This window comes from Myotis daubentonii, chromosome 6 (genome assembly GCF_963259705.1).
Source record: "Myotis daubentonii chromosome 6, mMyoDau2.1, whole genome shotgun sequence".
Classification (NCBI taxonomy): Eukaryota; Metazoa; Chordata; class Mammalia; order Chiroptera; family Vespertilionidae; genus Myotis; species Myotis daubentonii.
In genome coordinates this window covers 4621456-4636792 of record NC_081845.1, presented here as the reverse complement: position 1 = coordinate 4636792, position 15337 = coordinate 4621456, and the positions used below count along the sequence as shown (strand labels likewise).

Here is a 15337-nt window from a genome sequence, read left to right as displayed (position 1 = left end):
AACGAGTGAGTATCTGATTCTTCACTGGAACCCAGTGGGGGTGCCAGTGGCCTTTCCCGTCAATAATGGATCAGTGTGAGGAGTTCGGAAGGTCACTGAATGGAAGCCTTACGAACAGCATGCCATGACCTTTGCCCTCGAGGACAGGTGACCTTGTGAGGGAGAAAAGCACAGAAGCAGAGACCGGATTGCTGAGGGTTCAGTGCCCACCTGTGGACGGTGGGCGCCAGGGACGAGGGTGGTGGCATCTTGGCTTTGTCCTTTTTCTGCCATTGAATCAGCCTTCGGACACGTTAGTAACATGGGGAGAGCGGCACCTTGAGCTGGAGTGAGGAGGCGTTCTGGGCCAGGGAAGCCACTGCTCCCGGGTCACGTGCGGACGGCCGTGCCCAGCAGGGAGACGGCGTCAGGCAGGCTCCTGTTACCAAGGAAACACTGGTCAGACTTCCAGGAAGCTGAGTAGCTCCAGACCCACGACTGATCTCGTGGAATCCCTTTATGTTATGGACAAGAAAATGAAGCCCAGACGAAAGTCACAGTTCTGATGAAGACAGAGCAGCCCCCTGGCCTCCCGACTGGCAGGCCTTTGACATGGGGGGGTGGGGGGCTGGCCCTGAGAGGAAAGGGCAGGGATGCCGGGGGGTGGGGGGTGGGGGGGGCTTAGAGCTGGAGGAGGAGCAGCACCACCCACCCCGCGGAGCCAGGCCTCACCGCCTGCCTCCCCACCGCAGCTTCTAACCTCAAAACAAAGTGTTCTTGTTTTTCCTGCAACAAAACTACAGAATTGTGGATTAGACCTAACGTCCTCTAGACGACTTCCTTCCGCCCGATTTCACAGATAAGAAACCCAGGTCCAGAGAGATGAGAGTTGCCTGAGGGATTCTGTCTGTCTGTGACATGTGCCATGACCTTTGTAGGCAGGGCAGGCAGCCAGGCCTCCATCCGGAGGGCGGAAGTAGGACCGCTGACATCTGCTGAGCGCCGCTGCGTCCCGCCCTGTGTGTGCGGGGCTTGCCGCGTGGAAGGGGAGGAGTCTGGGTTCTCCCTCAGCTGGTCAGCAAGGGCTGGGACCTCGTGGGGCCACTGCGCTCAGAGAGGGCGAGGGCTGAGCCTGGGCAGGGACAGTCGGCGAGGCGGGAGCGCTTCTGTTCTGGGTTGTGGGGCGACCTTCAGGGCTCCAGGTCCTTTCCTCCTGCGGTTGGAAGGCGAAGCCGCAGGACCTGCTCCTACTCCAGTGCCGTGTTGTTGCGTTCCAGGGAATGAAGGTTTTCTTCATGGTGGTGGCTGCTGTCTATGTCCTATACCTTTTGTTCCTGGTCGTGCGGGCCTGCTCGGAGCTGCGACACATGCCTTACGTAGGTGAGCGCCACTTCACAAGTGCCCAGTGCGAGGTGGTCAGGGAGGAGTGGCTGGAGGCCACCAGGCAAGTGACCTGGAGGGGGAAGATCCAGAGGGTCCCTGGGAGCCAGACGGCTGAATGGGTCCCTCTGGGCCATGGGGACGGAGCCTTGGCCAGCGCTGGGGGAGGCCTGTGGGCTGGAAGCGAGCTGGGCCCTGGGAGAGCGTGGGTTGGAGCTGCCTGGATCCTTCCAGCAGGCACCTTGCGGAGGGCCCGGCTGGGGCGGTTTCTTAGTCCTTGAGTCGGGAAGTCACCGATCCCTTGGGGTCCTTTCCCCGATCTGTCACAACAAATCATGTGGCCATGGCCTCGCTGGGGCCTGCCTTCTGGCCCCAGCATTCCTCCTGGCTCGGCACTAGCAGGTTTCAGATCAGAGGGAAGAGGGCTCTTGTGCAGGGCTTTGCTTTATTTCCGGGCGAGACGGAAGTGGAATGTACTTCCAGGGGGTTTCATGGGGGTGTTCCTTTCTTTTTCAGATCTCAGGTTAAAATTTTTGACTGCGTTGACTTTTGTAGTGCTTGTCATTAGGTAAGAAAACTTTATTTCTCAAAGAAGCAAACTGCATGTTAATCTTCCTCTTGTGGTGTCTTTTCTCCCCTGTGACGGTTCACTGGCGTCCTTCCGTCAGATGTGCTCTGCAGCTCAGAGCACTGGCCCCTTGGAGGGTCTGAGGCCACAGGCGAAGGAACCTGATTTACACTTTCGTTAACAATTGTCCGGCTGGGCTGCTTGTGGAGAATGGAGCCCACGGAGGGGAGGGGAGGGGGAAGGCAGGTGAGGGGCGGAGGATCGGGGTGCTTCGGGGCAGAGCCTGGCTGTGGGCTCACCTTAGCAGAACCTCTGTTGCCACTTGGGGCAGGTGTCTGACAGGGAATCGCTGCCCAGGGACGTGAGTGTGGAGGAGCGGACGTTCCTCGGGGAGCCGGTCGTTAGGAGATGATCTTGAAAACATGAACCCAGGGAGTGAGAGGAGGAGGGGATGTGCTGAAGGTGACCTCCAAGGCCCCGATTCAAGACCGTGCCATGGCCAACGTCAGGGTTAGCTGACTGTCCCAGCAGCTGGCCCCTGCACCTGAGGCCACACCCTCGCGCAGGGGACAAGTTTCCATGCAGAAACAGTTGTGATGAGACTGTATGTTAATGGGGTGAATACAACAACTTACACGAGGCTAGTGCTGTTTCTTCCTATATCTTACATATTTCCCTCCTTTTTTCCAGCATCATCATCCTTTACTTAAGGTTCGGAGCACAAGTATTACAAGACAATTTTGTAGCTGAGCTGTCAACTCACTACCAGAATTATATCCTTTTCCTCGGGCTCAGTGCTTCTAGACGGAGTGGTTAGCAGTCAGGTCTCTGAGCACCACAAAGAGGCAGGTCACCTTCTGGGCCTGTACTGCCTGGGGCGCCTGGGGTCCCGCTCCGTCTGCAGAGAGGTGTGCCTGCCTGGCCCTGCAGCTCAGGCTCGCAGGGTGAAGTCAGCCCCAGTCACCAGGTGGATTCAAGCCCAGGACCCGGTGTCTGTGGCCACTCCTGGCCTCTCTCACCACCACCCAGAGGCCTCCAGCTGCAGTCCGTGGGGTTGGTAATGAGGACAGTTTGAACCTGTCTCCAGGGAGGGCTTGTAAGCCTGTGAGGCCTCCTTGTGTTCCTGCGTGGGTGCCCTGGGTGCCCACGGCCACGCCTCCGCAGGGAACTGTCAGGTGCGTGACAGGCTAGGTGTGTTTCCCACTCGATATTTGTGACTGAATTTCACACTACGCTTTTATCAGCTTCTCAAAGCGTCTGTCATCCAGAAAAGGGGTAAGAATGACTGCTTTGAGGGCCCGTTTCCACCTCTCCATTTCATTCTTGATTCACCCGTGTGGCCTTCCCGCCCTTCCCTGGGTCACAGGTCCTGCCTCCTCGGAGGTTCCGGGGGGTAACCTGTTCCTTGCAGGTAACCTTGCAAGGTTGCTGTAACCTCTGGCCATGGGCTTGTCCTGTGGTGGCCACGGTCTGGGTTAGGGGGCCCGGGTACTGGCGGTCAGTGGCAGAAAGGGCTGGTGGGTAAGGAGCAGACAGACTGACAGCACAGACCCAGCCCGACCACCGCCCGATGTGGAGCGTTCCAGGTCTGCTTGCTTCCCTTGACGGTGCCACCAGCTGAGTTCTTATCTTTCTATGGCTTGTTGAACTTTTACCTCTACACGCTCGCCTTCGTGTACTCTCCATCGAAGACCGCCCTGTACGGTAAGCCGCCCGGTCAGACGCTGGAAGTTAGGGCCCATCTCCCGGCTTTCCCTCCTTCCCTAGCAGAGAGAGAGGGGGTCCCTTTAAGTGTGAGCTCTGCGACTCGGAACACAGCAGCTGTGTGTGGTCAAGCACAAGGTGAAAAGCGTGTGTGAGGTCCCAGCACGAGCGTCCTGTCCGCCTGCCACAGGCCATAGTCTGTTGAATGCTAGTGCCATGACCCCCAGGAGAGAGTCACATTGTATAGCCCTCCTCCCGGGAAGCAGAGCCAAGGGCAGCCGGCCCATGGGAGTGGACAGGACGAGAGCTTTCTGGAACCGGGGCAGAGCCTAGCATGTCAGGACCACTCCTGACTCTTATATCCCGTGAGTTCTCAAAGCATCTCCGTGAAGAGGCCTGTTTGAGCTTCACGGCAGCTGTAGAGAAAGGTGCAGCTGGGCCCGTTTGCTGCAGGTCCAGGGACGGAGAGGAGGGCAGGCAGTCCTCCTGCTCCCTGTGCACTTAGGGCAGTGGTTCTCAACCTTGGCTGCACATTAGAATCACCTGGGAATCTTTAAAATCCTGATTTCTGGGCCTCATCCTCTGGACATTCTGTTTCTTTGTTACTAATGTTGTGGCCCCACCCCATAACAAAGAAACGGAATTTCCGGAGGATGAGGCCCAGAAATCAGGATTTTAAAAAGAATCCCAGGTGATTCTAATGTGCAGTCAAGGTTGAGAACCACTGACTTAGGGGAAGGACCGGGAGGGAGGCAGCGCCCTCCGCTTGTGGGCTCCCGGTTGCCCAGCAGTGCTGCTGCCCTGGCGGGCAGGTGAGAAACGTGCTCGGGGCACAGAACACTGTCCCGCTCCCACAGATAGTAGTGGTGGAAGCTGGGCTTGAACCCAGCTCTGTTCAGCCCGCCCTAGGACGGCATCCTCTCCGGGCTAATGCCCTAGAAAATGCTCTGGTTGTTTTCAGAGTCGCAGCTGAAAGACAACCCTGCCTTCTCCATGCTCAACGACTCGGACGACGATGTCATCTACGGGTGAGTGCACGACACCTGACGGCTGTCCCGGGGGCACTCAGCCTGGGCCTGCGTGCGCGTACTGAGCAGGTGTCAGTCAGTCTCAGATGATTTTCAGGGTGGCCTAGCACGTGCTAGAGCTGGCGGTGTCACGTGGCTTTGCTTCCACGTTATCCTGGCTGAGATTGAATGGTGTTCTGTTTACTCAACACCCAGCCAGTGGTGACCACAGGAGGCCAGTGCTTTCTGGATGGTGGGCCCTGGTGATGGTGCGGGTGTGGAGTGGGCGCTTTCAGTTGGTGATAGAAAGGGAGCGAGATCTTGTTAGAATGGCGTGTCGTTGCGGGAGAGAAGCCATCCCAAGCGTCTTAGTAGCGAAGGTCTCTTTTATAACAGGAGTGACTATGAAGAGATGCCCCTGCAGAACGGCCAGGCCATTCGGGCCCAGTACAAGGAGGAGTCTGAGAGCGACTGAGCCCCTGGGAGGGCAGACGTGGGGGCCTGTCCTGCAGTGGCCTCCTGCCCTCCACACTTGCCCTCCCTCACCTGCCTGTGTGCGACTTGTCTTCTAGCAGAGATTTCCGGGTCCTTATTTGTTTACATATTTTTTAGAGGAAAACCAAAACTGAGGACCAAGTTCAATGTTGGGCCAAATTTATTGTTAGGGTGGCTGCATTTATTTGGGAAGAGAGGCGCTGACCCAGCCAAATTCTTTTTCAGAGATTTCAGATGAGCGAGAGCTTGTCCTCAGTGGTAGGAAGGGAGTGACTCCTGCTCTTAGTAGAGAGAATTATGTACTTACTTTAAGATGATTTACTAATCCCACGTTGGTGGGGAGCTCTTCTGAAGGCCCACCGCATGGCAGCGTTCCCTCCCCCCGCCCGTGGTGCGATTTCTGACTGAACTCCAGGGAAGCCTGTGTGCACACTGCCTCTCGGGGGCAGTCCCTCCCCAGTGAGTGGCTGGCGCTCTCCCAGGACGGCAGCTCCTGTTAATGTGAAATGGGAAGTAATGGCTCAGGAGGGGAAGGTGGGTGGCAGGTCCCGCCCTTCACCCACCAGGGCAGAACGGTGTTGGGGCATTTGAGGAGGGTTTGATAGGGTTTCCAAGGGAAGAGCAGGTAACTGACAAGTTGCAGCTCTAGTGGGAAAGGTCTGGCTGCCATAGGTCTCCCAGGGGTTGTGTACATATGTGTGCATTTGTATGTATGATGCTCACATCCATGGATCTGGAAGGATGGCCCTGTGGTTGGAGCAGGAAGAGGTGTCCATTCAAGTCCAAGGAACAGCACTTTCTGCAGCTCTGCTATGAGGACACCCAGTAGAGCTTTATTTTTTTAATAAAAGCTAAACAATTGATTGACATGTGACATTTCCATGGCTCCTCACTTCTTTACTGCCAAAAAGCTTTTTAGTTTCTTATTTGGAACTAGATGAAAGGAAGTAAAGCATTTTGGATGGTTTATGGAAGAACCTCTTTGGGTAGAAGGTAACTTGTTGGGAATGTCTCGTCTGGCGGTCAGTCCCCTGGCGGCCGCCGTTCCTGTCCCACCGAGCACCCTGGTGGACACCCCTTGCTTCTGCTGTGACATGCTCGGAAAGGCCTCCAACTGCCAGCAAGCTCGTGGCAGACACCGATTGGCCTGGCAGATGCAGAGGTTGGGTATGGCTGTTCGCTGTGCAAACAAGTCCTGCACGTCCTTCCCCTGTGCATGAACTTTCAGCTCACCTCACGCTGAGCACTGCCCCCTCCGGGCAGTGCTGGGACCGCCTAGAGGTCAGGAGGGACTGCTCATCACTTCAGACCTTCCTTTTTAATTTAAACGTCAGTGATAACATACCTTTAATATGGATTCCATTTATGTTTTTAAAGCTCTGTAAATATGAATGTTTGGATTACAACTGTATTGCTGCAAGGGTAATTCAGGTTTACATGGTTTTTTAATATTTGCAATGGTGTGTGACATTTTTTTATTCTGTGTGCTCAGAAGTGTTGGGAAAAATTTTGTTACCAAATTTTACCACCTCTATTAAGACTAACTATAAATAATATTATGTAAATTGACAAAACTTACTTGTGCTAATAAATGTATCCTAGTATGTGATATAGTTTACGTTTTAATTATAATTGTCCATAATTTGGAACACTGTTATTTGTCAGTAAGTGTAAATTTGAGACATTTAGTCACATAACTTAAGAACTTTTTTTTGGCCTGTACTGTAACCATAAACTGATGACTGATATCTTCATATATTGATTCATCATAGTGTCAAGTTAAGGAAAGGAACAATATGGGCATATTTATTTACTTGGTGTAACTAAGTTGGAAACAAGAAAAAACTTACAAAAGAAAATCCTTAAGGGAAACAAATCATGCATTTTAAATTTCCCTTCCTGGTGTATCATACATATCAACATACTAGGGGCCCGGTGCACAGGTTTGTGCACCAGTGGGGTTCCTCAGCCTGGCCTGCGCCCTCTCGCAGTCCGGGACCCCTTGGGAGATGTAGTAGTGTGCGAAGCAGCAGGCAGCCAGGGAGGAGCCCGAGCCCTGGCTGGGCCCCGCACCACTCCTGCTCATCCCAGCCCCACTGTGCCTGCTGCAGCTCCGCAGCGCAGCGGTAGCGCTGCCTGCCACTGCACTCACCAGCCATGAGCGTGGGTGTCTGGCGCCTGTCAGTCAGCTGAGTGGCAGTTCTGCTATGGGAGCGCACTGACCACTAGGGGGCAGCTCCTGTTTTGAGTGTCTGCCCCCTGGTGGTCAACGTGCATCAGTGACTGGTCAAACAGTCAACCAGTCGCTTAGGGTTTTATATATATATAGATTATATACTCCATGTAAAATTTTGCTTAAAGTATATTTAGCATATACTATATGTGCCCTAGGTGTTAGATTAAGACACTAACATCTGCCAGAAACTTTAAACAGTAGCAAGAAATTATTATTTCTTTGGAGCCTCAAAGTTTTGCAAATTTAAATTATAAAGTCAAAGGGCTAACTTTAGTTCTTCCATGGTAACCGCTTGAATAGCATCATCTTTGGGATAACTTTTTGTGTTGGTCCCGTCTAGGGCGACCTGGAAGATGACCGCAGGTATTTCAGTTTTCCTCGGGAGACTGTCATTATCTCTGTGGACAACAGTTCCTCTTGATTTATTATTAAATCATTACTGCAGTGAAGTGATGTGGTTTCTCTCTCTTAAGCCCCATTTGAAAGGCTAGAGAAGGCGATATATAAAATGGATTCAAGGTCAGTCCTGTATAGGATTACAGACTGTAGTAAGCTTGGATACATTATGTACACCAGCCCACTAAATGGGGAGATTTATAAGACAAATGTCACCAGCCTCTAAATTTTGTGAAGTATTTACTAAAGGTATAGTTATGGTAAATAGGTTATAACGTGGGCAGTAACTTACTTCCTGGAATCCTTTTCACAGGGAACAACACAGACGCCATTCGAAGGGATGTAAAAGGGATGCCTGCAAACACTAAAGTATACTTAGGTATTTTAAGGGTTTTAGAAGGCAGTTGCCTTAGAGGTTAGATTTTCAAAAAAAATCTTTTCCCCAGGCCAAAGGGAAGTTGCTTTAGTCTGTGACATCTTGTTATCCTGTTTATCTTGATTTCACGTGTTTTAGATATACTGGTAACTATACCATACTCTGAAATACAGAAGGATTTTTCTGCTACTGAAAACTGCCTTTTTACAAGAAGACTGTAAATATTTGTAAAATAAAACACACTAGAGTTAAAGCTTGAAAGGGTAGAGCTGCAAATTAGATCTTCTGTCAGTGGGCACAGTAAACCCGATCACAGAATGAGCACTGTAATCAGTTAAAATGAATAAATGTTTATTTATGGCAAACTTTGGGAGTGGCTTCATTCTGAGCCTACCTTTTTGGTACGTGTATGTTTGCAATATTTGACCCTTTTTTATTACGTTGGTTTGCTTTTTGCATGTGGAGTTAACTTATCTTTCATACGGGAGTGCTTTCAGGACAAGAGCAGGGTTTTTTTCATTTCAGCAGGTGAACATGGAGTGTGTCTTTATTGCCAAGATAATGTGGCCCAAGGATGAGCACAAAGATGAGGTCACATGACCAGGGGTTGGGGCCCAGCTCCTTACTTACTTGGATATAACTTTAAATCAAGCCAATAACCTCCAAACACATTTTCTAAAATAATGGTGTTAATTGTTGTAGATACAAGATGAATGATTGTGAAGGCATTTTGCAAGCCCTAAAGTACTAAAAAATTTGTGTATGTGAGATTGCTACTGGAAATGAGAACACGGAGTACAAGCTGTAGTGCTGCAGATCTGAGCCGTGTGTGTGCATTAGAGCTCCTGGCTAAGGGAACAGAGTCAGTGGGCCCACTTCCCACCTGCGCTCTAGGAGAGGGAGCCTTAGGATGGAGGTAGAAGAGATCTCACCAGAACACAGCGGAGCTGTCAGGGCCTGGCCCATGGGTTAGTAAGTCTTTGTGTGGAGAGAACCAAAGCCAAATTGCAGCTTGTTTTTGTTTTCCTTTTTAGTTTTATAGATGCTGACGCACTAATTAAATATGAAGATTTTGTTTGTTAGACCAGCGGTCACCAACTGGTGGTCCGTGAGGTCCGAAAGGTTGGCCACCGCTGATGTAGACTAAAGAAAAACAAACTTTAAATTGGAATAATTTATTCTAACAAAAGTACAAAGTATGGAAAAATTAGTGTGTTTGAATGATTTCAGAGAGTAGAGAAAGGTTCACACTATCAGGTTGAGTGTTTAGCACCTTTGAACAGAGATATTCAGAGTGCGGACACGTGGCAGTCCAGGTTCCGACTGCCCAAGAACGATCCGTGATTGAGGGTGTGCTGATCACAGGACAGTGCGGTCATTTGGGTTTTCTCTGCATGTTGAGAGTGCCACCGAAAACAAAGAGCGGGAAAGCTGTTCACTGAATTCATGGCTGGTGGTTAGAAGATCGGAGAGAAATGTTGAGACAGAGGAGAAAGAGCCTGGGGGGATGAGGTGGTCAGTCAGATGGACAGTCCGAAGGCGCTGACGATGCAGTACATGGTCTTATTCTCCCATCGCACGGTGCAGCTCCCTGCGGGCAGATGGCACTGAAAGTCAGGAACATGGGCCACCTCATGTTGATGTCTCACTATCCGGCCCCAATACTCAGATACTTACCTCTTTGTGGTACATACATAAAGGTTGGCAAGTCTCTTTTCTATAAAATGCTTTAAAGGTAACTCTAATAAGCATGCATTCAGAGACAGGAACATCCACGCACACAGTTCAGGAAACTCGGCTTTGGACAATCTAGATCTCAGCAGGTCCAAGAAGACACCACCACCTCAGGAAAATGCCCACGACAGACTCTGACCCAGAGACTGAGAACCGTACCGTCAGTAGAGCTGTCCCAGAAGCAAGAACTCGCCGTGTGTAGTCCTGCTCCGTTCTTCTGCATAATTATACAGGTCACTTCAATGAAAACAACTTTCATTAGCGAAATCTACTTGGCAACACACATTTCTTTTTGCCCACTTTCAGCATATGTATATTGATCATGTGGTTGATGCTCATAAAAATTAAGGTCCTATGACACTGACAAACCACACCTGTCCCTTCCCTTCGCTGCACACCTGGTCTACAAGCATCTGACCTGAAGTCCTGGGGCATGCCCTGAAACTGTTCCAGCAGCCAACGAGGCCAGGTGATGCCAGCTATGACCTAAAGTAAAGCAGTGTGCACAACACAAGTGACACTTCTACAGGGAACTTGAAGGTTGGGCACCACGCTGACACAACCACTCTCTTCTGACACTAGTCCTGCCTCTCATCAGTATTTCAAGAACCAGCATCCATATATACGAGAAGCAAATCCATTACCAATGTATTTGAATGGTTTTCCCAGCTTGGTGAGTTGGCTTAGAGTTTGTTCTACGACATTTGTGGTCCACTGATTGACTTTGCTGTGCTGATAGGCGTTGCCACCGATGGCACTTTCTATAGCCTAGAAGACAAAGCACAGAGGAGTCACTAGCAGCAGAGTGCACCCAGCACCTTCCAGTTAGTATTCAAGTTCATCCCCTAAGAACTGCTGAAATCCAGTTTGCATACAATGTAAGCTTATTTGTATCCATGAGATCAAATACACCTTTTGTTTAATAGTATCATATTTAAATAAGTTTTACATTTGTTTTTAAGAATTCATAATTACATGGGGGTCTGTCAACATTGTGAAACATTCTGACTTAAACCAGAAAACCTGAGTTTTTATAACAGTTACAACCTAAAATAAAAGTATTCAGTGATCATCAGGTTCTGTCCTGAGCACGAGAGAACAGTGCCAGGATCTGGTTGTACACCTTGGTGACAGGGGCCGACTGCCTGGCACAGCCCAGTGATCTTGCTTTTGAGAAACAGAAAGCTTCCTACAGTCACACCCTCATTTCTTTCTACAGGAATTCCTGCTTCTCCGGGGACTCCGAGGAGTCACATTACACAAAGATCATTGGCATCCTGCCTCTTCCCCCCCATGCGTTTTAGCGTTTTATCACACCTCCTTTGCATTCTCTGCCACACACCCCGCGCCCTCCAGCTCTGCGGGCTCTGCATAAAGCGAGGCTGGGGGCTTCGGAGCCCCTGGATTAAAGGGACCAGATTACTAGATAATAATCAAGCTAAATGTCTAACTCTGAGGACACACTTTGGGCCCAGTTCCCTGTTCTTCAGGGACGGAGAAAAACCTGTCTCTGATTCTGGACCCGCCCAAATGTACTACTACCCAATACTTAGAACAGCCCGAGAGGACATCACCAAGCAAAGCTGTGAGGCCGGTGATCATGTGAAGGCAACACCACATTACCTCATGCTTCCAGGGAGACTGGGAAGCCTGCCTTCCATTTACCTGCTGCCTGGTAACTAAGTCAAAGCTAATGCAGAAAACGAGGGAGGCCCAGGACACTTCATAACCAACTCCAGTTCCCACTGGCTCAGTGATTCACCCACCTTCCTGCTCCCCCCACTCCTTCCCTAAGAAACACTATTTTGGAAAAGATAAAAGACAACTAAAAAAAAGCACGCCTAATGCTGAATAATGAATGTATAAGGCAGAACAAAGTCATTTTGTTTTTTGATGATGTTCACAAAAATAGGTTGTGGTTCTTTACCATTCTGGCAGTAGTCAATAATTTGTATTAATAATCTGGATTAGAATCAGTTCCAAATCACATACAGATCCTCAATGGTACTGTTAACTCAGATCAACTAATGACTTTCTGTAGCCAATGTCGTCACTATCTGCTCAGTTTACAGAGGCTCTTTCCCTCCCAGGCTGCCCAGCTCTCTGCAGCCCCCCCATCCCTCAGACACACTGCACCCCCCTGCACAGGGCCCTGCACACGCCGTCCCCGCCCTGGCACTTGGCCCCTATTCCAGTGATGGCGAACCTATGACACGCGTGTCAGAGGTGACACGTGAACTCATTTTTTTGGTTGGATTTTTCTTTGTTAAATGGCATTTAAATATATAAAATAAATATCAAAAATATAAGTCTTTGTTTTATTATGGTTGCAAATATCAAAAAATTTCTATATGTGACACGGCACCAGAGTTAAGTTAGGGTTTTCAAAATGCTGACACGCCGAGCTCAAAAGGTTCGCTATCACTGCCCTCTTCGCTGAGTTCATGCTGCTCCTACTCACTCGAGTCCAGCTCTGAACTCTCTCCAGCACCAGCTGCTGTGGCAGCGACCACTTCCCAGCGTTGTTACTGGACACACGCCCACCTTCCCTGTCCCGACTGTAGACTCGAGGATCAGTCCCCTGCATGCCCCTCGGCTTTTTTTTTAAATAAATGAAGAACAAGAATCCTTTTTTGTCTCCCATTCTCATTATCGAAGGCAAACACCACAGTCAGTAATGATAAAGCAGGCAGTGCAGGAATATAAGAAAAATAAGGAAACAAACAACGGCCAACTGAACCACCAGGTGTGCAGTACCGGAAGTTCAATTTTTTACATCCACTCTCTTCACTAACATTGGAAACAGTCACTTGTACACCATGAATCTTTATGCTAAAAGTTATAGAATCAAGGCTTAGTTACATCCAATAATAATACTAACACATAAAATTTCCTGTCTGGTTTAAAATACATAATTTACCTCATATGGGAGTAGTTCTTATCTAGCTATTCTCTGAGGTTAAAAACTTATTTGAGCCCTAACCGGTTTGGCTCAGTGGATAGAGCCTCGGCCTGCGGACTGAAGGGTCCGGGGTTCGATTCCGGTCAAGGGCATGTACCTTGGTTGTGTGCACATCCCCAGTAGGGGGCGTGCAGGAGGCAGCTGATCGATGTTTCTGATCGATGTTTCTCATCGATGTTTCTAACTCTCTACCCCTCTCCCCTCCTCTCTGTAAAAAATCAATAAAATATATTTTTAAAAAAACTTATTTGAAATACCAAAACACAGGCAGGCTCGGCTGAAACCATTCCAAGACAGTGCTTAAAACACATTATTTTCACTCATATAAGCCAGTGCGCGAGTATTTTAAAAGTAGGCATGTCTCCTCTTACCTCTTTCACAATGTTGCTCACTTCGTCAACAACAAAAGTGGTCTGCAAGGAAGAACAGGGGCCGAGTTGGATTTAAAAGATTCCCATCCATGGAGCACTGACTCATGCAAATCTAGGCAACGAGCACTTGAGAAGTGAAGACCTTCCTTTTCCCGAGGAAAACATCACGGAGACTCCAGCGCGAAGGGCTCGCCCAGGGGCCCGGGGCCGGGAGAGCCGTCGGGAGGGTTCTGGTTTGGTGTCTGCTGGGATCATGCCAGGACCCAAAAGGCTGGCTTGACACCAGAATTTAACCCCTCCCTCCACGTCCACTGGCCACTGGGATCCTTGGCCCACATGGAAGCCGTTCGAACGGCGCACCGTCACAATGACCGTCTTCCGCTTCGCCAACAATTGTGCGCTTCAACCCCGTCTTCACCGAGACAATGAGGTGCCCCCGCCCCCACTGACAGGCGCTGTCTCACCGCCGGCTCGAACCCAAACCGAAATAACGGCCTTTGTCCCCCAGGACGCCCGGTAGCGAGAGCCCGGTGCGCACGGCGGGTGAGCGCGGCGGCCAAGGGCGCGAGCGGCGGGGACCGTGCGCACCGCAGACAAAGGCAGGCTCTCCGACCCGCACTCCGGCGCCTCGCCGACAGCCCGAGCATCAGACCCGAGCCCGGGGGGACTGGCGAGCTGCGGCTGTGCGTGCGCTCACGCGTGCGTGCCCCTGGGGTCGGCGTTAAAGCGCGGCCCTGGGGCGCACCGGGCGTGGACCGTCCCGCAGGGCAGGGTCCGCATCGCTCATAGAAGGGCCGAGTGGCCTGACTCCCGGCCGGGACCAAGTGGGCGCGGCGCAGGCGGGAGGTGGGGCGCATGGGGCGCCGCGCAGGGAGCCCCTGGGCCGCCCCACCCCGGCAGGTCGGGGACACCAGGGCAGGCCGCCCGGGGTCACCGCGGAGCGCTCGGGGGGCGCAGCGCCGTCAGCCCGCGCGGGGTACGGCCGCCGCCCTCGTCCAGACGCGCCCAGGGGCCCCCACACGCCTTTGGCTGCCGCCGCCCACCCGGCCCGGGGCTCCCGGCCTCCACCTGCCCGTCGCCGGCCGGCAGTTACCTCTTCCGCAGTCTGGTAGTCTTCCATCTTCCCCGGCGCGTCGCCTCCGCCGCCCTGAGGAGAGCGCACTGCGCCGGCGCACTGAGGCCCAGGACTACCCGGCCCCGCCCTTCCCCAGCCCCGCCCTTCCCCAGGCCCCGCCCCCACACGCCCACGCCCGCCCCAAAGGCCCCTCCCTCCTCCGGGCCCCGCCCCTATGCGCCCACGCCCGCTCCAAGGCCACGCCCACGCGCCTCAGGGCCACGCCCTTCCCCTTGTTCCTCCGTCGGGCCGGCGCGCCGGGCGTGGACTCGGGACTCTCCTCTCCGAGGTGGCGGTTTCCGCGGGAACCCGTTTGAGTAGCCTGGCAACTGCCTAAACCACGGCAGCCAAAACAAAACAAATGTAAGCAAAAACGAAATATGATAAGTGTACAGAGCCATTTCGGGGGGCAGAGTCGTCTGTGTGGGGTAATTTGAATATTCAGACGGGCGGACACCCGGTGAACTGTAAGGTGACTTCTGACCTTGATGGGCAGCGAGGTATTGGTTCCAGTCCCTCTGGGGATCAGGGTTAGGAAACTCGGCTCTGATAGGAACCTTCCTCTGGGGAGGCAAGTTTTCCACATAAATTCTTCCTACTATTTTTTAAAGCACCATTTAAAGAAGCATTCTGGGGTGGAAACTTTGTAAAACGCTGCACACTTCCAGGCTGCCTTCACCAGCACGACCTAGACGTACACTGGACTTGAGTTCGGGGTCTTTATGAAAATTAGGAATTGCTTCGGGCTCTGGCCGTGTTCTCCGAGAAGGGCTGGGGCTATGGGCCTGCTTGTATGGACTCTGAGGCTGAGATGTGTGGCTTTGCGGACTATTTTTCTGGTTTTACCACACCCTTGAAGTCAAGCTGCCACTCCTTACCTCTCCAAAGCCCAGTTGCTAAAACCCACTTCCCATCCTCCCCGGGAAGAGCTGACTGCAAGACCCTGCGACTCCGCCCAGCCCGCCTGCAATCCATCAGCAACCCTCGTTGTTTCTACCCTATAGAATCCTAATTG

At 51.6% G+C, this 15337-nt stretch overlaps 2 protein-coding genes across 7 annotated transcripts in view; one reads left to right on the top strand and one right to left on the bottom strand.

The window, feature by feature from the left end:
* TMEM181 (transmembrane protein 181) overlaps positions 1–6007 on the top strand; it is a 38361-nt gene extending 32354 nt beyond the window's left edge. For all 4 annotated transcript variants that reach the window (XM_059699926.1, XM_059699925.1, XM_059699927.1 and 1 more), the window contains 6 exons: positions 1257–1359; positions 1876–1927; positions 2618–2700; positions 3542–3631; positions 4593–4659; positions 5035–6007. In XM_059699926.1, the coding sequence (XP_059555909.1) occupies positions 1257–1359; positions 1876–1927; positions 2618–2700; positions 3542–3631; positions 4593–4659; positions 5035–5113 (474 nt within the window). In that variant the 3' untranslated portion in view covers positions 5114–6007. The remainder of the gene's footprint in view (positions 1–1256; positions 1360–1875; positions 1928–2617; positions 2701–3541; positions 3632–4592; positions 4660–5034) is intronic.
* A 1593-nt stretch (positions 6008–7600) lies between these two features.
* On the bottom strand, positions 7601–14424 carry DYNLT1 (dynein light chain Tctex-type 1). Of its 3 annotated transcripts, none has more exons than XM_059699931.1 (5): positions 14302–14424; positions 13209–13250; positions 10520–10643; positions 10035–10092; positions 7601–9732 (listed from the first exon to the last, which is right to left on the bottom strand). In XM_059699931.1, exons 1-4 carry the CDS (start codon positions 14326–14328, stop codon positions 10037–10039), a joined length of 249 nt encoding a protein of 82 aa, XP_059555914.1. In that variant the 5' UTR covers positions 14329–14424; the 3' UTR covers positions 7601–9732; positions 10035–10036. The 3 variants fall into 3 exon arrangements, with proteins under 3 accessions (XP_059555914.1, XP_059555912.1, XP_059555913.1); XM_059699929.1 differs by having other exon boundaries at positions 8353–9732; positions 10035–10112; positions 14302–14400; XM_059699930.1 differs by lacking the exon at positions 13209–13250 and having other exon boundaries at positions 8353–9732; positions 10035–10112; positions 14302–14396.
* Positions 14425–15337: the final 913 nt, after the last annotated feature.